Raw genomic sequence first — 24,959 nt, 5'->3', positions numbered from 1 at the left:
CCTAGCAAAAAAAAAAAAAAAACTTTTGCACAGTAATACATAATTCGTTCTAGATTTTGCTTTACACTCCTCAATACACACCTTTCATAGTTTTAGCTTCTTCTTCTTCTTCTTCTTCTTCTTCTTATTATTATTATTATTATTTACGTTGTTATATACTGCTTTTCATACGTAGTTCATGAAATAAACAATGCGGAAGCCTTCGGAAGGAACCTGTCAAGGTCGTAAATGTGGGTAGGTTAGGAGCTAGCACGGTAATTGGCGAGGTCGTGGTGTTAAGTTGAGAGCAACCGTGGGGTGGGCTTGAGCAAAGCGGGCAGTCAAGCTTCAGTCCTCGAGGAGCTGTTGTGCCAGTGTTGTTGGTGTGCCAGTACACGCGGGATGGCGGGACCTATGACTGGCGAAAAGGGCGGCGGCTTAGAGGATGGTCTGCAACCACAAACTAACGGTGAGCTAATGTCACTTGTCTCCTGTATCATGAGGAATATAATATGGCATTTACTAGCCCGAAGAGTGTGAGTGTTACGCGATAAATTTAATGTCTAAAATACTCTGCGTGGAAAGTGATCTCTACAAGCTTGGATTTAAGATGATTGGGGCACTCTATCCTACCGTATACGTGAAGCTGCAGAATAGTAATAAAACTCAATATTTAAGCGTTCAGGGTAGCGGATTATTGATCCTCAAAATCATCACATGTATGGTTGGATTAGGTGAAATGTGTTTCCTTTTCATTTTTGGCAAGATATAAGACCATTAATAACTCAGTGACATGGAAATGATTTCTAGGATATACGTATGCACAGCGTAGGAACATTGCCCGTGTACTGGTGATTAGCGTTGACACTTGTAAAGCATTGGTTGGACGTCATCGTATCGTTTGCTTGTGTCAAATCGGTGAGTTCTGAAGGGGTTGCACAGTCCAAGTTATCGAGTTATATTGAACCATAATATTGCGCTAAATTAGACTCAAACTTCAATACCTACCCAGTGTCTGAACCAACCACCATCATTCATATCACAGAAACACAAAATATTCGAATAACGATTAGGACAAATCTGAAATAGTACAACTGTATTTGGAATAGTGAGGAAATTAGTAAACATTAATTCCATTTAATTGTGCTCACAATTATAATAAAATGCATGAAAACATGAAGAATGATATTATAGTGATAGTTATTAGTTTTATGATTTATAAAATGTAGTACCGGTAATTATTTAATTTCAATTAACATTTAATTTAATTTGTTAAAATGTTATTGTTTCATAGAATAACAATAGGCCTAACATATTATTATGTTTTGGTGAACTTTGTAAACCGCAGAGTGTTGCACTGGATCATGTGTTTTTGTGTATCATAATATTCTCTGCGAATCGGTATGGCTGGAAAAAGTCATAAAACGTGCGGTAGGCAGACTTGTTTGAAAATCAGGGGAGGGAGCAGTACGGGACTTATGCCATATTAATGTACAAACTAATACGTGAGTAGGGAAGGCAGTCTGGACAACACAATTTTTCTGATATTGCCATCTTCGGGGAACTGCAACGACACTTCTGTTTTCTACATATTTATTATTATTATTATTATTATTATTATTATTATTATTATTATTATTATTATTATTATTATTATTATTATTATGTTAGACTCTTGCCTGCTGCCATTTCATGATGAATACAGTACTTTTTCTTGCATCCATCTCATGGCACAGGCCAGAGTAAAGTATAGCTTCCACCGAAGTCCCAGTCTCATCCATGGCTGTGACAATATGGAAGCTGCTGGGGTATGGGTGGTGCTGAGTAATGACATTCAGAGCACGACTAGTGCATCTGAGTGTTATGAAAGGTGTTGCTCATAGGGTCAGTCGTGCTGCAATAGCACTTTCTGACCCAGTGAGGAAAGCAATGGCAAACTATCTCACTCCTCGTCTTGTCTAGTACGCCTCATTTTGGTGTTGCCATTGGTTTTTGCGGTTTCCTTATAACCGCATAACCTTTGGTGGTGCTATTTGAGGATCCAACCAGCCTCTGGGCTGATGACCTAACAGACAGACATGTTGGACTCCTGGATGTACAGGTAAAAATGAGGTGAAAGTAGCAATGTAAGTATCCTTATTCTCCAGTTATAGCCCACATTAATAAACGTTCAATATTAAATTTGAAATTACGCTTTCGAAAACTTAACGTAAACAAGTACACGCTACTTTCTTTTTCAATAATCACTCAGTTGATTACTGAAGACAAGAGATGTTTTTATTTAAACAAGTCAGTGATACTGGGTAATTGCTATACTATGGGCTTTTCATCGTGATTACGAAGGCAGTGACAGGACGTATATACCTTTTTTTTTTTTGCTAGGGGCTTTACGTCGCACCGACACAGAGAGGTCTTATGGCGACGATGGGATGGGAAAGGCCTAGGAGTTGGAAGGAAGCGGCCGTGGCCTTAATTAAGGTACAGCCCCAGCATTTGCCTGGTGTGAAAATGGGAAACCACGGAAAACCATCTTCAGGGCTGCCGATAGTGGGATTCGAACCTACTATCTCCCGGATGCGTATATACCTTAGCTCCGATGACGTCACGCAAAGAGGCGAACTGTTTCCGCTGTCCGACCCGTCCAATGCAAACACATGATACGTCTGTATCTCGAAATTAAAAAATATTCACAAATGTTGCATTAATATAACAGGTGAGATCATTAACACATGTAATCGCATCATAAGTCGTAAGTCAGGTCAATGTAGATTTTAGGAGAAACAGGTCTGAAGTGTGATCTACGCGGTCAAAGCTTGAGGGTTTCTTTTACTCGTCAAGTGTTCCTAAAAATTATTATTATGTATTAATAAAAACATGGATACAATAAACGTACAATAATAATAATAATAATAATAATAATAATAATAATAATAATAATAATAATAATAATAATAATAAGGTATACTTTACCCCCATACCTCAAGATGGCCAGTAGCTTTCTTTTTTTTTTCTTGACACTTCTGGCGCTATCCTTCAGACCCTTTCTTCCACATAAACATTTGTATCACTTTTTGTTTAGAAAAAGCCCACGATTTTTCCAAATATTAATGCACTGACCAGCATGATCTGTTAGTTACTTTCCACGTTTACGGAAATTGCCGAGGAATAATTTCTTAATTATTACTCAAGTATTAATTACTTAATTATTAAGTTGCATTGATTCTAACATCTAAATTTTATCCACAAGCAATAGTTTAATTTTAAAATGTGTGCATAAAAGTGTTAAAATAATTTAACCTTGGACAGGTGGCGATCTTTGGTGCAAGGTGAGAGGTGGCGTGGGGGGTACTTTCTGACCACTATGATTGAACTAGCTTAAATAACGAAATTACTAATTTTTATTCATCATATATTGATGTATTAGGTTTATTAACTCGATAACATGCTATTTTATCGAAAATAAATGTATATATCCAACACTAATTTGCTTAGGAATAATTTTAGTAAACACATTATCTTGCATAATTCAGCTGAAGGGCTTAGATTCTGTTCGCTACGTAATGATATTACTGCAGTATACCCCTGGATGGTGGGGAGGGGCTCTTTCAAAATAATTACGATCTGAAAATAATGATCCTATTCATAAAACATATCTTGATAAGTTTGCGAGTATAATTTCCCCTGACTCTTTCTTTTTTCCAGGTTCGTACAGTTTACAATACAACATATTACCATTCGTGGAAAAAAATGCTCGAAGCCTCTTCAGGCAATGATGCATTTCTTGCTACGAGTTTCACTCTCGGCAAATGTGTGACAATGTTGTGGGTTCGAATATGTGAGTTTTTAGCTGGAGGAACTTTTGTCCACTTTATAACATCATCCTTTCCAGTTGTGGTCGAAAACCGTTCAGAAAGAGGTAAATCACCATCACTAATATTTAATTCTTCATTAGCGCTCTGTCGCGTATCACTGTTACAGCCTACTACTTCTAATGAATTCATCCTCACTCTCGCTGATACTTCTTCCTACTCCAAAGGACATAACACCCTTGCCTCATACTCTTGATAAATCATTTCAGCGATAAGGGATTGACTGAATGAATTCCTAACATTGTTACAAAATAAGTCACTGGGTACACTCAACACTGCTGCTGGTGGACTGGTGGCTCGGGGTCTAACGAGACACTTTATTGCACCGCTAGACAATAATCCCTCTTTCTAAGAATGAACACCCTTCACTACAATGCCACTGACCTTAGACAAAAGGCAAGGACTATGTGGGGAAAGGTTTGTAGCAGCCAAGGTCTCTAAGTTTAAAAATAACCTCAATCCAGTAAAATAAATTTGCGCCAGGTCAAAAAATACCCCGCGCCATCACTCTCGGTTTCAAAAGGTTAGGTTTTATAAATTGCATTTAGTTTTGTTTTTACCATTTGTAGGTTCAATTGGTTAGTGTCCATTATTATGCTTGTTCTGTATCAACAATAAAACGCCCGCTGTAAATATGTATAACAAGAAAGTCAAAAGCAGAACTCATCATCAGGTCGGGGAAATGAGTGAAACCTACGTCGTCAGGTATATTTTCGGTTGGGATTTTCTTTTTTCATTAAGGTATCTTGTCCTCATACGAAGAAAATGAAAATATTAGATATATTTACTTGTATAGTTGTATTTTCGCCGTGGTACGCACACGTTCTTAGTGTTATGGCAACTTGGAACTTTCACACACTGTATGTACATTCGCAACATATTATATTTTCACAAAAACGTTTTATACGATAACAATAAATGAATACATTCCACGAGAAGCATTACGTCCCTTGAATTTATATTACTCATCACATGAAGATACTTTACCTAACCTAAACTGTGAGGTCTCATCTTAATAGCAGTTGTTTACGTAAATCGTGATGCGATAAATTTCAAGAACAAACATGCAATATACTTATATATAAAGTTATGTCTTTCACAGTCACAATTATCCAATGAAAGCTCCTAATCCTTATGAATTACATTCACAAGTACATCTTGTAAGATTCGCTTAGCTCGCCTCAGCTGATCAGCTGATTGGCTTGGCGCGCTTTCCACAGTACGGCCTGTATATTGCGAAGGCACTGTGTAACCTCTAGTGTGTTTATACACTTGTGTGGTATACTTACCGTCATAACTGCTCTGATGATATTCCTATTTTTCAACACTTTCTCCCTCACTAAAATCAACCACCGTTTATTGTTACTCTTGAAGATTGATACTTTATTTTTCATCTGCTTTTCTCTAAAAGCTTGATCAGCATCACTTCTGTGGGACTTGCTATCTACGGTGTTATTTCAAGTGGGCTGTCTATTGAAGTTAAATGGGAGTTGAATTTGTTGTTACGGAGATCCTCGCCATGGTTTAGTCAGACACCCTTCGTCTCTGCTCTTAGATTAGACAGAAAAAATGTCCGGCTCCATGGCTAAATGGTTAGCGTGCTGGCCTTTGGTCACAGGGGTCCCGGGTTCGATTCCCGACAGGTTCGGGAATTTTAACCCGAATTGGTTAATCTTGCTGGCACGGGGACTGGGTCTTCATCATCATTTCATCCTCATCATGACGTGCAGGTCACCTGCGAGTGTCAAATCAAAAGACCTGCATCTGGAGAACCGAACTTGTCCTCGGACACTCCCGGCACAAAAAGCCATACGCCATTTCATTTCATTTCATTTTTACTGAACAAATTTTTAATTATTTTTTATACGTATAATAGGTCTGTAGTTTCGGAGTGCTACTTGGACCGATGAGCGTTCCCAAAACCATGGGAGTTTTACTATCGAAATAATCTCTAGACAAAAGGTGAGAAGTGTGTCCATATCTCATTTTAAGGAAGAGGGGCCAATGTATCTAGCAAGAAGAATCTCACTTCGGTATGACGTTATCGAGTGATGCAATAGTGCTGCCATCCTGAGATGCTAAACTCCCCGTGCTGCGTGGCCAATAGTCAGTGTAGTTCTGGACCTCAGCGAGGTAGGATGGTGAATTAGGTGTAGTTTGATTAATCTCAGCGAGTTCAGCAGGTATACATAGAAAAATAAATCAAAAAGGGAACATTTGAGAAAACTGTAGTGACAAGTTCAAGGACAAGAAATTGCTTCAACATGATTTTAAAAAAAATCATTTGAGAGAATAGATCGACTTGTCGGAATTCCATATCATCAATCCCGAGTATAAAAAGGCTTAAGGGGAGGTGGTACCCTCTATCTTTGCAATGCTAATTTTACCTACTTCAGGTACACATTTTGTGATCACTATCAATAATATGACTTTGAAATTTGGTATCCATACAGCTTAAGGGCTTTTGCGACAACAATTGCTTTTAGACTGTGAATAATAACCCGACTTTTATATATTTTTTAACGGACACCTATTTTTATTGATTTTTAACACATTGTAGCCCAAAAATCCACAGTTTTTAAGTAATGATGTTATGAAAACACAGAAATAACACCCAAGAATATAAGTGATAAAATTGTATGCTCATATGCTTAGTACTGCCTGAAATATTGGTACCTTTTCCTTAAAAAAAACTCAAATGGAGAAAACAAAGGAACAAGTTAAGATTACCTTTTTAATGCGTACCAGCGCCATATTCTGGATCATCGTGGTCTTAAGCATCTTCCCTAGACCTTTTCTGGCTTCTCTGTACAGTTCTTAATGGAGGTAACAGAAGCATCCAGGTAGGACCTTTTCCTCCTCATATTAGCAATTTCTTGAAATGTACCGAGTGTGTTCACTCCTGGCTCGATCCCTAATTGCTGCATAACTTTCATCCTACCAGCACATCCTTCATTGAAAATAATTACAGCATCATAAACACAATGAATGATATCCTACAAACACTGTTTTTGGAACCCTACTCCATACGACACTATTGAATGATTCGTTACGAAGTAGTTCTGGATCAGAAAGTCTCCTGAACACAGGCTTTATAATGTCAATTATTGGTGCAGGGTAGCCACAACACAAATGAACACAACAAAAACATCCCTTTGGTGTTCAACAACATTACTTTCACCACTGGAAGTAGAATATTTAAGCATTTTGGGGGCGTAACCTTAAGTGTCAACTTATCATTTAAATTGTATTTGAGGGCGTTAGGAATGATTGTGGCTAATTCTATTACTCATACATAATTAAATACACTTCAATATTTAAAATACACAAACATTTTAAGGCACCCGAGCGTCATGGGGCGATTTCTGCACTGTTAAGCTCCAGCTGAGCACATTTACTGCCCGAGTGGTAGAAAATGACTTGGAACGTACGGTCTTGAAGATTACGTAAAGTTGTTTAGAATTAAGAAGTAAAATTTCAACAATAACATTTCAGGTCCATACTGACTAGGTACTTAATTTTGACAATACCTGTTGTATCACGTGATGCGTATTTTACGTCAGAACTTAATGGCCGTGACCCCGGCAACGCCCCGTTCGATTTATGTTTGATGTTGTTTTAACGCCGCATAAACTCCCGATTTTCGGCGACGATGGAATAGGAAGGGCTGGGAAGAAAGCCACCATAGCCTTGAGTATGGTTAAAATGTGAAACCACGGCAAATCATCTTCAGGGGTTCCGATTGAGAGGTTCGAACCTACCATCTTCTGAATTCAGGCTGACTGCTACCACGGCCCGAACCATTTAGCCACTCACTCGATTGCATATGCGTAGATAGGGTTACTGGTCATTTTAAATAATAATAAAAGTAAACAATAGTTCCCTGGTACGTTAACGTCAAGGAAGACCTCAAAGAAATGGGCCTACCTGAATTGATCATTCTACAATGTCTTCGATACACCACGTCCTATTTAAAACGGCAGCATAAACTTACTATTGTTTACGTATGTAAATATCATTTTAAGGCAGAATGACTATTACTACTAAGTTTATGATAACTTAATTTACCATCCTACCAAGTTTCACTGTAATCGGTGATATCCAACCCTAACAGTTCCTTTGTTAGAATCAAATCGTAATGCGCAATTCAACATGTAAATTTAGTCACCAGTAGTGATAGTGTTTGTATAGACTTGAAATGGACAAAACCTTAAATATATCTCTGTGCTGTCATTTACACGACACATGGAAGACAACAAAATTAAATATATTGTCCGAACTGACTGAGACCGCAAAATATAAAGTGTGAATTAATTAGTGACTAGTGTTCTATAGACTCAGTTCGTACGAATCAGGATATCTGATTTAAAATAACTAAAGTTTTTTTATTATATTTATACACACAGTTAATCATTTCAACACATACCTCGAACCACGGAGCTCTGGAAATATTCCCCTTAGCACTTCGTAAAACGATAATTTCATGTGTATAGTACATGATCATTTCCAGGGTTATCTATACTAATATTATAAAGAGGAAATATTTGTATATTTGTTTGTAACAGGTAGACTCAAAAACTACTCAACCAATTTTAAAAATTACTTCACCTATAGAAAGCTACATCGCCAGTGAGTAAAATGGGCTGTATTTAATTTTCACAACAATTCAAGGCGGGGGCACGGGGGGTGGGGGAGATATAAAAGTACTAGGCTAATATAGGCAAAATATCTCATTTGTCGTACAAGGACAAGAAAAAACTCAATTTAATCCCCTCGACGCAAAGAACAAAACTCGGTAAGCCCTACAGGCCCGACAACCATGTTTTAAGGCCCTAAAATCAACCGTTACGGAGATATTGGCACCACACTACCCCTGCTCTAGGAATTGGATGAAGTAATGAACTGCCGTAACCATGGCAACGTCAGATCCAGGATTGTACAGCAGCGAAATTATCTACAATACTGTATATCACAAAAACCTAACATGGTACAGACATGAAAATTGGTATTTGGAACACCCTTTAAAAATAAAATAACACAAATATTCGCTTTTCACAACATCCACTTAGGTGGGGGGGGGGGGTTGAAAAGAAGTGACTAAGGAGTTGAATTATTTATATGAGGTTACATATATGTCAGCCGGCCCCGTGGTGTAGGGGTAGCGTGCCCGCCTCTCACCCGGAGGCCCCGGGTTCGATTCCCGGCCAGATCAGGGACTTTTACCTGGACCTGAGGGCTGGTTCGAGGTCCACTCAGCCATCCGATATGGTTGCACCTGCGACTCGGCTATCTGCATCATTGGGACACGCAAGCCTCCCCACCGCGGCAAGGTCACATGGTTCGCAGAGGAGACACACTGGCATAACGCAATTAAATAATACGTTCTATGTAGCGACATCAAGATAAATCTTCATTGTCACCTCCCATCTTATTAAATAACCCACACAGCACAGCACTCTTCATTATTTCAACCACTAAATTTTATGTAAGCTAACCCATACATCAGTGGCATATCACGATGTCATCCCCATGTTTTATTATTCATCATCACAATAACTATTACCATCACAAGCACTTAATACACTTGAATTATTCATCAACACAATGACCACCATCATCGCAGGTACTTAATATATTTGACACTCACACCATCATCGTTATCATTATTATTATTATCTCACATTGATTCACACTAGTGTCATTACTCACAACATTACTACATTTATATCACTTACCTGCATTATCAAGGTTAGCTTCGCGATAAATATGCTGATTCTATATTAATGTATGTTACATATGTATACGTAGGCTCGTGTCTTCCAGTAATTACGGCACTACAACATAATATAAGCGATGTCGAAGTCATCCACTAACATAACCATTCATTCACTCGCATGGTATCATAGCATTTCGAATGCCGAGTCGCCAAACGCATATGTGAATTCCTATATACCAAATAACATAATGTCACGCCGCTCGATGTGTAATTACTATTACGTTTTGGCGATCTACTTCAGGACATGTACTACATATACATTACTACCTACATTAAAGAAACTAGTAACTAAAATAAAATACAGATGTATGTTGCATCAAATAAAGTGCTCACAATAAAAAGACATCATTATAATGGAAAGCAGTTACTGACTTGAATGGCCAGGGTTATGGGAATCACTAGCCTAGGTTATCCATTCCGTTAACCACTCCATCATCTCAGCTGGACCTGCTCGTACATGATTTAGCACTCCATATTCTCCTGTGAATTAGTACTTCTTGAATACATTTCTGACAACATCATTTTAGACTCATGCAGATTACACCTGAAAAAGGTTAATATTAGTTCATTGACAACACACAGAGCCACTAGTAAATCAATTACGCATACATCTCTGATTATATGAAGTTATTTACGATACGGACAATCTCTATTATATATCGTGCTGCTCCTTCTATAATGGCTTGGCCTTTATACAATCATAAGCATATCACCGTTATTTTAGGCTATTTGCATTCGCTTAACTGCATATACATATCCCCTAATAACTTCCTTTTGCATACAATTTCTAATTTTTACGTATCATTTCCATACTACCATCACATTGACAATAACAATGAACAAGAATACTTTTAACGTTTTACACAAGTCATAGAATAACAAAATTAGATACTAGATGTGGAAATCTATCTTAGGTGTTTACTTACATCTACTGACACCTAGATGTCGCTACCGTTCTTATTAACAAATATCGATATTTTATACTCCGTAACATTACCCTATGTGTTCAATCTTTGGTTTCGTCTTGTTTTCATACATTCTACATTTTACATTTGATTTAATTCTAACAATATTTACACATATATACACATTTTCTCCGCTTAGAGATGAAAGTAAAGTCCTTTCTTCACAATCACTTCATTGCGTATTCGACATTTATAAACCAGTCCTCGCCTAAACTGCTCCGGCGCCATGTTTCCGGACCTCGTGCTAGTTGGTTTTGTTCGCGCTGTAGCATATGTCACATATGAAAACGGCACAGTACATATATGTGTTTCCTTTATATTTGTGTACCTATTAAGAAAGAGGCATTGCAAAAGGAGTAAAATAATGGACAATAACAGATTTTCATGTCCAATCCATTGTTTTTGTTTCGCTGAGATGAACGGTAACACGCTGGATACCGTTTAAATCCACGTTCAGCCTCCAACGGGACGGAGGCTGAGATAGAGTGAAAAGTAAATAGTCTAAAAATGACAGAGATTAGTACTGAATCCACAGATTTTGGGTTCGCAAGGCTGATTGGTGACAGTCGTAATGACAGAATCATGTATACCACATCTAGAGCGCGAAAGTTAAATACATACAATTATCACTCATCATTTCATGAAAGGATCATATACCTCCCAAACAGTTCGGACTTACGCATGGACAAAGTTTTACTCGAAAATGAAATAATCTAATCGAACTCATATAAATAACTTTGAAACGATATAATAGATCGTAAAACATCACTCAACATCCCAATAAGGAAATCTACAAAAATCACTTCACACCTAATTAACAAGTACAGTAATACAAATCTTGAAGGTAAACATTCAAAAACTATCCGGGTCAACGCCGGGTACTACAACTAGTTGATAATATAATGGTTCTTTAAATTTATAACTTTTGTTGTAACAACTGAAAATAATTTCTGCCTGCAGAGCCGTGTTTACAAAAGTTATCTGATAGCATACGAAGAATATCAGAAGAATTTAACAGTCACTTCAAATCACGCTCTTACTTCACAAGTGGAATTTACGTAGTTTGCGGAGGAGACAGGCGAGGGGTATCCGTTGCGAAGTGCGGAAGATTCTCTGCTGGCCCCAGTATAACAGCTTATGATGAAGGTAAAATCAAGGCCACTTCTGTAAAGGCAGCAGAAGCCTCTGCATATTTTAAGTGTGAATAAAGGACTTAGCTCCACCCTTGACCACATTTTCACCTGGGAATTAACCTGGTACACATTTCAGTTGTCCATTGAATGAATTATAGGTGTTAGAACATTTATATATAATCACATGACTGTGACTGACAGACTGACTGACTGAGCCACCATCAAGCAGTGCCTTCTACAATACACTACATTTTTTCCCATTCGGACACGACATGACTATAATCTTAATTGTTATTGGTTCACTGTATTCATCTGCGACTTTAGTCTGTAATAAATATAGTTAGTCCAATATAAACCGTAGACTTTATTACTCTCCGGAACACCGTGCCTTTTAAACATGTTGCGGACACAGGATGCGCGTTTGGAAAGTGATTAAATGTGTAGTGATAAAATGCATGAACAAATGGACGCGTGAAAATATTGTGTCACGCACGGTTGACAAAGTTGAGTTGAATATTTAATAAAGTGTCTTCTGCGAAGAAATTAACGAGTTGAGATGAACACTTCATCTATGGTTCGCATCGAGATTTTGACACGTGAAAAATCCACATGAAGACTATGTTAGTAAAACATCGTAGGTGGACTTACGTAGCTGGGACAGTGGTTAAGCCTGAACCGGTAGCTGATAACGCGGCCGCAATTACAGAATGGGAAGAACGTGACAGTGAGGCAATATCAGATATTATATTGGCGATTCAATCATCGGAATTGAAACAGATAAGATTGTGTCACTTGTGGCTACAACCAAAGTCGATTTACCAATCGTTTGGGCCGGCGTGGAAGGCAATATTATTAAAGCAGATCGTGTTTCAAAGAATGAGAGAAGACGGAGACGTATGCGATTATTTACAGAAATTTTTGGACGCTGTGGACAAGCTGAATGACATGGTCATGGCAATCAGCGATGATTTGTTATCCATATTACTTCTAATAGTAGAGCCTCCATGGCTCAGGCGGCAGCGCGTCGACCTCTCACCGCTGGATTCCGTGGTTCAAATCGCGGACAATCCATGTGAGAATTGTGCTGGACAAAGTGGAGGCGGGACAGGCTTTTCTCCGGGTACTCCGGTTTTCCCTGTCATATTCCATTCCAGCAACACTATCCACTATCATTTCATTTCATCTGTCATTCATTAATTATTGTCCCAGAGGAGTACGACAGGCTTCGGCAGCCGGCACAATTCCTATCTTCGCCGCTAGACTGGGACTTCATTAATTCCATTCCTGACCTGGTCAAATGACTGGAAACAGGCTGCGTATTTTCATTACTTCTATTATTATTTGATTTTACGTCCCACTAACTACTTTTACGGTTTTCGGAGACACCGAGGTGCCGTAATTTAGTCCCGCAAGAGTTATTTTACGTGCAGTAAATTTACCGACACGAGGCTGACGGATTTGAGCACCTTCAAATACCACCGGACTGAGCCCGGTATATTATTTCTGTATAGCTTGCCAATCAGTTTCGAATACTGTACTTTCGATGCGCGATAGAGTCCCGCGACGGGCTACCTAAATCAGAGGTATTACGCATTAAATTTTTTGGAGAATTGTAAAGAGGAGCAGTGACCGAAACAACGTAATTCAAAAGTGTACGATTGTTAACGAAAATACAAGAACAAGAATTATAGAAAGCCCACAAGCAAGATGGATACAGGCGAAGGATGATCCAATGAATGCAAATCTAGTAAAAATGATCATGACACTGCTTACAAGGCCGAATAAAGTACCTCGCTATATATTATATCAGAATTGAACCAGTAGCGTAGCCAGGATTTCAGTTTGGGGGGGGGCCCATTCATCCAGAATTTTATTTTGATAGGTGTCGAAACTTCCATAATTTAGGTGGTGTAGAATACCGAAAAAGGAAATGAGTGTCCTTGGATCCAAGCAAGAGTGGTGGATTCGTGCGGATTCCGGAAGCTAATAGTAATTTCCTTCTTCTTCCCCACTTATCCACATCTGTGGGCTCGCGGGTGCGAAATGTGTCGCACATGTGGATTTGGCCCTGTTTTTCCGGATGTCCTTCCCGACGCCAACCCTATATAGAGGGATGTAATCAGTGTTGTGTGTTTATTTGGTGGTTGGTAATGTAGTATGTTGTCTGAATATGTTGGGACAAACACCCAGTCCCTAGCCAGAAGAATTATTCAGACGCGATTAAAATCCCCGACCCAGCCGGGAATCGAACCCGGAACAGTCTGAACCGAAGGCCTCAACACTGATCATTCAGCCAATGAGTCGGACTCCGGAAGCTAATATTAATTCACATTATATATAAAATGCTCAATAAAAGAACTTTCGTTAAAACTCCTGGGGTGTCTGGACTCCTTGGACGACAACCCCCCGGTCCCCCGGCTACCTCTGTTACTCCCATCCCAACATAACTGCAGCATTTCATATATTCCGCGTAGAAGTGAAATGAATGCAAGAATAAACACTTTGAGTAAGGATGCAATATTCTGGTTTAGAACAAATACGGTAATGTAATAATAATAATGGTCATGTGAGAAGCAATAAAGAAGTGACATTTTATACAAATAATGCGGCAAAGATACACACAAACACACACGCGCGCGCTTGCGAATACAGGTTTCTCGTCCTTCTTGCCCATGGCTAGATGAAGGCAAGAGAATGATGGCCCACCGTGACTCGTTATTTCGACATTATAAACAAACCCTAGATGACACAGACTTCGAATCTAACCGCATCTTAAGAAATCGCACAAAGCAGTTAATCAGAAATTTAAAAAATGCATATATTTTCGGATTTTAGCTAACAACTTAAATTCTAATCGCGCATGGGACCAACTTAGAGCTCTGGGAATAGGAAAACCAACAGAGACAGAAAACTCCTGATATTCCACTTGACGAACTGAACGATTACTTTAGTAGAATAAATATTCAACCTACCCAAAATAACTGCACCGACTCACCGCCCTCCCCTCCAGCCAATCCGCCAATCACATTTCACAGTGTCACAGAAAATCAGGTTAAAAGGCTTTGTACTCTATTAAATCAAAGACTACAGGTGTATATGATATTCCTATTACTTTTATACATAACATTATGGGTGCTATCTCGCCTATACTGACGCACATACTGAACTACTGTTTACTAAGCGGAACTTTCCCTACTGTATGGAAAACAGTCAATATTATATCGGTACCTAAGAGTTTCGACCCACAATCACCCTCTGACTATCGTCCTATGTCCGTACTCCCTGCGCTTTCTAAAGACTTGGAACGTTTAGTATACGAGGAAGTTCTGGAATACCTAAATAAAAGTGCTCTTATGGACCCTTTGCAATCTGGATTTGAGAAGGGTCACAGTACCGCGACAGCACTTTTGAAGGTTACCGAAGACATTAGAAACGCTATGGACAAACGACTGCTCACTATACGTATCCTTCTTGACTTCAGTAGCGCCTTTGACACTGTACTAATTCCGACTATGATACAGAAAATGGAACTGCTAAATTTCGACCTGGCTGCGCTTACGGTTTTTAGTTATTTGAGTAACCGTCAACAGCGTGTAACAGTAAACGACAAGGCCTCTAAATGTTAAATGAAACTTAGTGTTGCCCCACAGGGCAGTATTCTACGGCCCCTAAGTTTCTGTATTTATATCAATGACATACCATCTGTGACAGGAAATAACACACATGACCTCTGTGCTGACGATCTTTAAATAGGCTATATCGACACTGCAAGACAAGATATTAACAGGGACCTCCGACGACTCAGTGTACATGCACAACGAAGCTCTCTTATACTAAACTGCAAAAAAACTCAGACAATTATAATTGGATCACGAAAATTACTGAGCTTCTCAAACAATGTCGCAATCCCGCCTATCCTACTGAATGGTAAGATTATTCCCTACAGTAAAACGGTTAAAAATCGCGGCGTAATGATGAATGTAACAGTTGATTGGTCTGATAAAACGAAAGAAATACGTAAAAAGATTTTTGGAATACTTCACCCTCTTAAACGACAGAGGAATGTATTTCCATTTGAGCTACAGGCCAAACGAATACAGACACTCATTCTCCCTATTCTTGATTATTGTGACGTTGTTTTAGTTGACATGACGAGAGAAGAAACACTTAAACTTCAACGAGCACTGAATTCCTGCCTGCGATTTATTTACAATATCGGGTACGATGTTCATATCACCCCATACTATCAGGCTGTCTCATGGCTGATGTCTGATAAACGTCGGCAGCTACACACTTTAACGATGGTGATCAGAGTGGTAGCTGAATGTCAGCCAATGTATATTTCTTCTAAATTCATCTTTTTATCATCATTTCACAACATTAATACACGTTCTAGATCCATTCTTTCTATTCCACTGCACCGCACAAATAAAATTATTAGATCATTTGTGGTGACTGTCACCAGATTATGGAATTCCCTGCCAGTTCAGATCAGAGAAACTAGCTTTTTTAAATCACGATTTAAAGTCACCTGCCGCGACTACCTGCTGAGGACAGCTGACTGAATGGTGGAAGTATGAATGTGTGCGTTCCTGAGGATTAGCCATGTTTAAGAGTTTTTAATATTAATTAGTTCTAATATTAATTTAGTAAGTAATTTATTTAAATTTATTTTAAATTCTATTAATTTAAGTAGTTTTAACTATTTTAAGAATCTCAGTATTTTATTTAAGATTTTGATTAGCATGTGGTTAAGTGTACAAGAGGGCCTGGAGCCCTAACTTCGCCACTGTACTGAAGGCACTAATAAACAGACAAATAAATTAAATAAATAAATAAATAAATAAATAAATAAATAAATAAATAATGTAAAGCGTATGAGTATAGATATTTTGTTAGTTGGTAAAGAAAAATACACGTTACAACAAATGCTATGTAGGGTTTACCTTGTCTTGTTAGTTTCCAACGCGGTTAGGGCCACGCAGCTGTGAGCTTGCATCCGGGAGATAGTGGATTCGAACCCCACTGTCGGCAGCCCTGAAAATGTTTTCCCGTGGTTTCCCATTATCACACCAAGTAAATACTGGGGCCGTACCTTAATTAAGGCCACGGCCGCTTCCTTCCCACTCCTAGGCATTTCCTATCCCGACGTCGCCATAAGACCTATCTGTGTCGGTGTGACGTAAAGTAAATTGTTAATTACTTTTCCACGCAAGTCTGGGATACAGAATATAGTAGGGTCTAGTATAAAGTTAGAGTTTCGTGACGCTAATATTCGTACCTATAATTTTTATTAACGTGACAGAAATCAACGACACTGAGCTGTTGCCATTTCAACACCGTTTTAAGGGTTCGATCCAATCCGGGATTTGAACCTGCGAACTCAGACTCAGGACAGCGACTCAACCAACTGAGCCACATGAAAAGGAGGCGTTTGTGATTATTGTTATAAATAGATGCAGCTAGTATTTTTACAAAGGTTTAATGAGGAGCATTTATTAAGGCGTACGTTTTCTTACTGTCCAAAACGTACGAGGCCGGACAGAAGAACTAGCTGGAAGCTAAGGAGCCTTGCAGGGGTGTCACTTCCTTCTCTGTTCACTTTTCCAAATTAAACTCCATGACGTAACAGCCCCGAAGCGCCATCGCCTACCAAGCGACGGCTGTTCAGCCCGGAGGCCTGCAGATTACGAGGTGTCGTGTGGTCAGCACGACAAATCCTCTCCGCTGTTATTCCTGGCTTTCTAGACCGGGGCCGTCATTTCACCGTCAGATAGCTCCTCAATTATAAACACGTGAGCTGAGTGTACCTCGAACCAGCCCCCAGATCCAGGTAAAAGTCCCTGACCTGGCCGGGAATAGAACCCGGGGCCTCTGGTAAGAGGCAGGCACGCTACCCGTACACTGTGGGGCTGGCTGGTACTTTTAGGTCTCGTTATTTTTGAATTTGACTTAAGACATCCTGCATTCGATTCCCGGCACTGACAGAGTTAAGAAAGGCATGGGATGGGGAGGATACAGCCTTGTTTTTGGGTGCAGTAGAGTTTCCCTTGAGTCTCTCGTAATCGAAATATATACGGCCTGGAAGGTAGTCACCTTCACGGGGTTTAGTACCAAAGTGGTTCCTTTTTTTTAAGAAGACAAAAAATGATTCTACTTCCTCACAAACGAAGAACGATATTATCAATTTTACGAACAATTTCAATAATGCAGCCGGTTTATGTTAAGAGTACAAAAGCTCTGATTGTACATGGTAACAATCAAAACCAACAATATCTACTGAAGATCCGTCACTGCACTCGGTAGGACCGGCTTTCTTTTCATATTCACCGGGCGAGTTGGCCGTGCAGTTAGGGGCGCACAGCTGTGTGCTTGCATCCGGGAGATAGTGGGTTCAAACACCTCTGTCGGCAGCCCTAAATATAGTTTTCAGTGGTTTCCCATTTTCACATCAGGCAAATGCTGGGGCTGTGCCTTAATTAAGGCCACGGTCGCTTCTTCCCACTCTCAGCCCTTTCCTTTCTCATCGTCGCTATTGAAGACCTACGGTGCGACGTAAAGCAAATTCTAAATAAAAAATAAAAAATCTTTTCACAACCCCTTCCAAGGAAAAGTTGTATCCACACTACTGGCCTAGACTTACACCCCACCCACTGAAATTATTTTGTGGGTACGCCACTGCATCCACTCACCATTTAAGGTACAAGATAAACCCGAAGAATGGTTGAATGCTCAAAATACACCACCATAAAAGATGCGATTATGGCTCAAAAGTATAAAGAAAGGTAAGGGACGGGATCTAGTGTTTTAAGTAGAATCCGTATCAATAGAACGTGACTTCCCATTTTAAAAATGTTTCATGTATCGACTGCGATTCAAGCCTGGGCCGTCCTGATGAGAAGATAGAAGCATTGGAACTGAGTTATCACGCCCGCCAATTACAAAGTATTTACCCGCACTTTTGATGGTGCCATTTGAGGTTCCAATCAGTCCCCGGGCATTTGACAAAACATATAGGCCTACCTATCGAACTTAGGCACGCATCCGCGATTGTCTTGGCACTGTAAGAATTAAAAAAAAAAAAAAACTTTTTCGTAACTTACCGAGGATGCACATAGTGTTGGCTTTTCAGTGACAAAACGGTCCCTCTTCAAAAAATGTTACTTATATGGCACAAAATGAGGAACTAACGTGCAGATCACAATTCTGTCACAGTCTTCCCAACGCTGCAACTCAAACACAGCACATCTCTCAACCACGGTACAACCCGAGGATGCCTAGGATATTGTTTCCTGGAACAGATCTGCAAAAGCTGACACGATGTTGTAAGCTTGCAGCTGTTTCTGAACGTGGCCCCCGAATCTCGGTGGTCACGTTCCGGCCCCCTACTGAGTAATCCCTTGCTAATTGGCCCTTTCTTCATGTCTTGACATTTGTCAATACACGGTTTCAATCCCAATACTGAGGCCTCTACAGGGAAATATCCTCGCGCATCACAATCCTGAGTGTCTTCCTTTCATTCAAGCAGTACAAATATGGAGAATTATGTATGTCCCTATTGAGCCCTACTAATAGATTCTTGTCGCTACGTTAATTTAACATTTTGGCGTACGTTTTTAAGTTGTTCGTACCGTACGTAAAACAAAGGCTGATCCTCGCTCTAGTTTCAGGAAATATTTTGAATTGAACTCGTGTAAGTTCTTGATGGACCGCAATGCAGATAAAATATGGTACCTCGACAATGGCTCCTCATCGCACATGTGTAAAAGTCTGGACTATTTTTCACTAGTAGAATCTGATGTTTTTGACAATATAAAATTAGCGAACAGTTCCACGACGAAAATAAGTGCGAAAGGTGTTGTAACAATGTTATTGAACGTTGATAGTCGTGATAAATGTCTTAACCTATGTGATCTGCGTACTAGTGTTGGCTACTGAATGCATGATTCGAAGCAGTGTATCGATTCATTCAAGTGTCCGAGTGAATCGATTCACAGGAACGGCGAGCTCACGGCACACGATTCAGCTTACTCCCAGCGGACAGTGCTGAGTGGCGCACTCACTGGATGTTGACGGGGAGCCGAGCTTCCGCTTCAGCGAGACTGTGAATCATGGCACATCGAAAGAATCGTGAACGAGCGCGGCTCAGTGACACACATGATACACACGGCTCCTTATCGGGTCACCGGACACGCGGAGAGCCGAGCTTCCGCTGCAGCGAGACATACAGTGAGCCATGGCACACGGAAAGAATCGTGAACGAGCCGGCTCAGTGAGACACAAGATACGCACGGCTCCTTATCGGCTCACTGCAGCGAGACATACAGTGAGCCATGCTAAACTGAAAGAATCGTATGCTATAATGGACTCTCAAGCTCAGCTCATTTGAAAATAATACCCATTTGCATTCACTGTCCTCTTCTTACAGGGAGGTTTAAATAATAGATGAATTTATTTGTAGTGTTAAAAAGGTAGTCACAACATAATTCTGAAGTAGCTAGTAAGTAGGTAGGCTATTAGGTTATGCTATTTATTAGTTTAATGAATCTTAGTATTATAACTTAGTTGACATTTGACAATTAAACTCGACTCTAGCCTGCCCTATCACTATGAGTCATGCTCATGACCACTCAAAAGTACCTGTCTTATATTGGGAAGAACGGCTCAGTATTTTCTCAGTTCATATGTCACATCGTTGCACAAGACTTCAATCATATGTCGACAGGCACAATAACAGTATGTTGAATCAGAAAACCAGCGGGCTACTGTACATCTCGGGTAGCCTATACAAAATGTGACGATTTAAAAAATCATCTGATAGAAAAATACATATTTTCAAAAATGACTGAGCGAATTGTCGTGCGGTTAATATCGCGTGGCTATGCGCTTGCATTCGGGGGATGGTGGGTTCGAATCCCACCATCGGCAGCCGTTAAGATGGTTTTCCGTAGTTTCCCCATTTTCACACCAGGAAATGCTGGGACTGTACCTTAATTCAGGCCATGGCTGCTACCTTCCTAATCGTAACCTTTCCCACCCTGCGTCGCCGGAAACCTTCGATGTATTAGGGTAACTAGCATTTTTTCTAAGAAAGGAGTTCATAGTATGAAGACCAAATGGCAGCTGCGAGCACTGAATGCTGAATGCTGTTGCTACTGTCTTACCAGCATATACAGATGCAGTAGGAGCGGTGACCAATGAGCCGTGAATCGGATCACTGTATCGATTCAGTAACGTGAACGGAATCAAATGAATCGATTCAGTAAAATGAATCGAATGTCCCATCACTACTGCGTACTTATCTAATGTCAGTCGGGAAGGTCGAAGGCCAGGGTCACCGCGTCGTGTTTCACAAACCGTCCACTCGAGTTACAGATGTGAACGATAGTGCCTTATTCGTCACGCATAGAAAAGACCGACGTTATTACCTTTATGTCTGCCTCCGTAGCGTAAGGGTTAGCGCTATTACTTGCCGTCCTCGGAGGTTCGGGTTCGATTCCCGGTACTGCCCGAGATTTAAGATTGGCAGGAAGGCTGCTATGTGGCTAGAATGGTACATGCAGTTCACCTCCATTGGAGCTGCACCACCTCGGGATGAGGGCACGAGTTTACTTATTTCGTTAATGGCTCATACACAGAAGAACAGAGCAAAATTGTCCGAGCTGAAGATACGCGAAAAGGGTCTGTTATGGACTGGCACATTCGATTGAGACATCTCAACATAACGGATCTACGTGAAGCAGTGAAAAATAAAATGATAGAGGGAATCGAAGTCATCGACACTAAAGAGAATTTAAAATGTGAGATCTGTTGTTGTTGATGATGATGATGATGATGCTTTTTGTGTAAAGGTACGAATGGTAATGGTACGAAATGAGATGAAATGTAATGACAATTTAAAAGTCCAAGATTATCCACTGACCAGAATTCTAAACGTGATTCTGAAAAATGAATTATTTAAAACAATCAGTGGATCCGACCCGCAATGCCCCACATTCCCAGAAACTAGAGTAAAACAATGGTATTACTGACCAAGTGACTGCTTCTAAAGCACAATCCTGAATCGATGATGCCTGTTGTCTAGAGTGGTCTGAAATTCGGGTCATCGGCCCCTCATAATGGTACTTGCCACTAGTAAAGTAGAACCATGCTATTTGTCATGTTGCGGTACTAACTAGAAGTAGCGTAGACTCGCGGTATTCCACACATTATGGTAGAACTCATAGGTAATGTAATACGCACATGTAACGCAGACCTATGGTATTTCTCACATTGCGGCGCCACTTACAGGCAACGCAAACTTATGGCGTTCCTCACATAGGTGTACTAATCACAGGGACTCGTACTATCCCGTGGAGTTCTTCACATAGTGGGTAATAATCATAGGCAACGCATACCCACGGTGTCGCTCATATAGTGGTACTAATCACAGGCAACGCCCAGATCCGTGGTGTTTCTCTCATAATGCTACTAATTACAGGCAACGTAAGCCCGCGGTGTTCCGCATATAGTGGTAATAATCAAAGGTACTGTAAACCCACGGTGAACCACTTTCTGCTTCTACTAATCACAAATCGACTGTGTACCTAACATAGTGGTACTACTCACAAGTAAAGGCGACTCATGGTGTTCCCCGTGTGATGTAACTAAACACAAGTAGTTTCATGGCTCTAATTCAATCATCCCTTTGTCGCCCCTTTTAGTCGCCTCTTACGGCAGGCAGGGGATACCGTGGGTGTATTCTGCGTCTGCGTCCCCCTCCCACAGGGGGTTTTGTGTTTGGTCAGCCAGTTAGGACCCCCTTATCCGCCACCTGGGACGCGCCACGTGGGATGTGAGATCTATCTCCAAGGAAAGATGGCACATGCCACTTTTCCGAAGATGTCCGATGAGAGAATTAAATCATGGGAGTTGATTCACTCCGACATTTGTGCGTTACTTCGTCACACTCGTCGACGATGCCACTGGATGGTGCGAAGTGCAGTTTCTTCGTTAGAAAAATGAAGTCGTTAATGAGTTTTAGAACTTGAGAAAACGTTTGAAAACGCATAAAACCGCGAAGGTAAATATTTTGCAATCTGATAACGGTACGGAAAACATGAATTCTACTCACTGTTGAAGTACTCCAGGATCCTACGACGCCCGACGAATCCGCGTAATTCAGAACAAGGTGGAGTAGCGTAACCAAAATAAACTGTACACTCATCGAGATGGCTAGATCCTTATAATGCAGTCTGGACTTCCAGGGATGAGGCAAGGTTGCATGCTTAATAGTTTCAACATATTGATTTATTTGACCCTGAAAAGGGCCGTTGCTATGGTAGCATATGGTATGGGGCTGTGTTGGAAGAGGTTAGGAAACATGTGACAGGATTTCAGTTACCTACGTATTTTAACGCAGCACCTGATCGAACTGACGACCTCCGTGGTCGATACAGAGCTGCGTGCGATGTTGTAAGGATCGTCTGGCACGTTGCAACATCTGTGGCGTAACGGATGATGAGCTGCCTATCGATACACCACTTGTTTTATATGGTGTGAAAATAGGAAACCACGGAAAACCATCTTCAGAGCTGCCGACAGTGGGGTTCGAACCTACTATCTCCCGAATGCTGGATACAGGCCGCACTTAAGCGACTGCAGCTATATAGCTCGGTAGCTTATGGTTTGATGATGATGATGATAATGATGTCTACCCCTTCATACCGTCTGTTGATACGGTATCGGGGATGAGGTGAGATGAATTTATATGGCATATTTTTACGGCTGGGTGCCCTTCGCGACACCAACCTCTGATGAGGAGTTGATAAAGATGGAGCAATGGTGAATAAAAGTTGGTAACGAGCTGGAAGGAATCGGCTGAGGGCTATGAATAGGAACTGTCCCAGCATTTGCATGGAAGTGAAAATGGGAAACCATATTAAGACATTCTCAGAATAAATGACAGTGGAGTTCGAACTCGCGCGTTTCCCGAATGCAGAGCTTGGCTCCATAGCCGCAGCGTGGGCACTCTGCTCAATGATGATGTTATCAAAAATTCAGCTTATCCTAGTTATTTATGGGGTCGCTGGAGCCACCTGCTCGGGAGCTTTCAAGTCCGGATGCCCTTCCTGACGCCACGTGGTATTTGAGATGAAAATTCCAACCTTGGATCGACCGGGAATCCAACTTGGGCTGCCTGGAAGGAAAGCCAGTAGCTAAGTCACCACACTAATCACGCTTACAATACTACTACTACTACAGTAGAACTTTGTTAATTCTAACGTGAATAATTCGAACATTTCCTGATAGTAGGACTTTGTTAATTCTAACGTGAATAATTCGAACTTTTCCTGATAGTAGAACTTTGTTAATTCTAACGTGAATAATTCGAACATTTCCTGATAGTAGAACTTTGTTAATTTTAACGTGAATAATTAGAACTTTTCCTGATAGTAGAACTTGGTTAATTTTAACGTGAATAATTCGAACTTTTCCTGATAGTAGAACTTTGTTAATTCTGACGTGAATAATTCGAAATTTTCTCGCAATCTCTTGACATTTCTCTAAATCACATGCTTAATTCGAAGTAAAAGTAAAATATTTTAAAAGATAACGTTGAAGGACGATAGAACGCTCTCTGGGTGGAAGAGAAAAGCAACATTGAATCGTGCTGGTGCTGGAAACGGAACTACAGTTGTTGCAAAGTTAAGAAACTGTTCAAACCCTTGGCCGTCTGAGGGCATGTCCCTTGAATAGTCTTCTAGGTTTGAGTTTCAGTAATCGAGAAAATCCGCTCTAAAGGATTAAATTCAGAACTCCACGTGAAGTTGACTGACAGCTATCAGCAGATGAAATGCAACATTCCACTGGGATACTGAAGATTTGAAAGGTGGACCATGGGAACACATGGTAAAATATGGCATTTGCAAATGGACTGAGTGCCAAGAGCCAGATCTTGCTACCGAGAGTTGACAAAATGGAAGTGATTGCCTGTTTCAGTCAATAAACAAACTTGAAAAGTTTGTACTTTCACGCAAATAAATTCAAAGAAACAGAGCAGAATTGCCAGCATTTTAAACGAATGGTTGTAGTTTCATGATTGACACCTGCATTTTAAATTTTTTTGATATTTTTAAACTCCGAAAACCGTAAAAGTAGGACCTATAGCCAAATATATATTTTTTAATGATAAAATGCCATGCATAATGTTATGGTCTGTTATTGTTTGGCCATGTTCTGCTATCACTGCAAGTCA

The 24,959-nt window shown here is 40.2% G+C and overlaps 1 protein-coding gene across 1 annotated transcript in view; it reads left to right on the top strand.

Moving 5' to 3' along the window:
• The first annotated feature begins 343 nt into the window (after window positions 1-343).
• Window positions 344-24,959, top strand: part of lin-28 (protein lin-28 homolog) — a 376,411-nt gene continuing 351,795 nt past the window's right edge. Inside the window, exon 1 of the mRNA XM_067143180.2 lies at window positions 344-448. Within this exon, the coding sequence (XP_066999281.2) occupies window positions 382-448 (67 nt within the window). The 5' untranslated portion in view covers window positions 344-381. The remainder of the gene's footprint in view (window positions 449-24,959) is intronic.

This window comes from Anabrus simplex, chromosome 1, assembly GCF_040414725.1.
Source record: "Anabrus simplex isolate iqAnaSimp1 chromosome 1, ASM4041472v1, whole genome shotgun sequence".
NCBI lineage: Eukaryota > Metazoa > Arthropoda > Insecta > Orthoptera > Tettigoniidae > Anabrus > Anabrus simplex.
The sequence above is the reverse complement of the archived record's forward strand: the minus strand, read 5'-3'. Positions and strand labels throughout refer to the sequence as shown.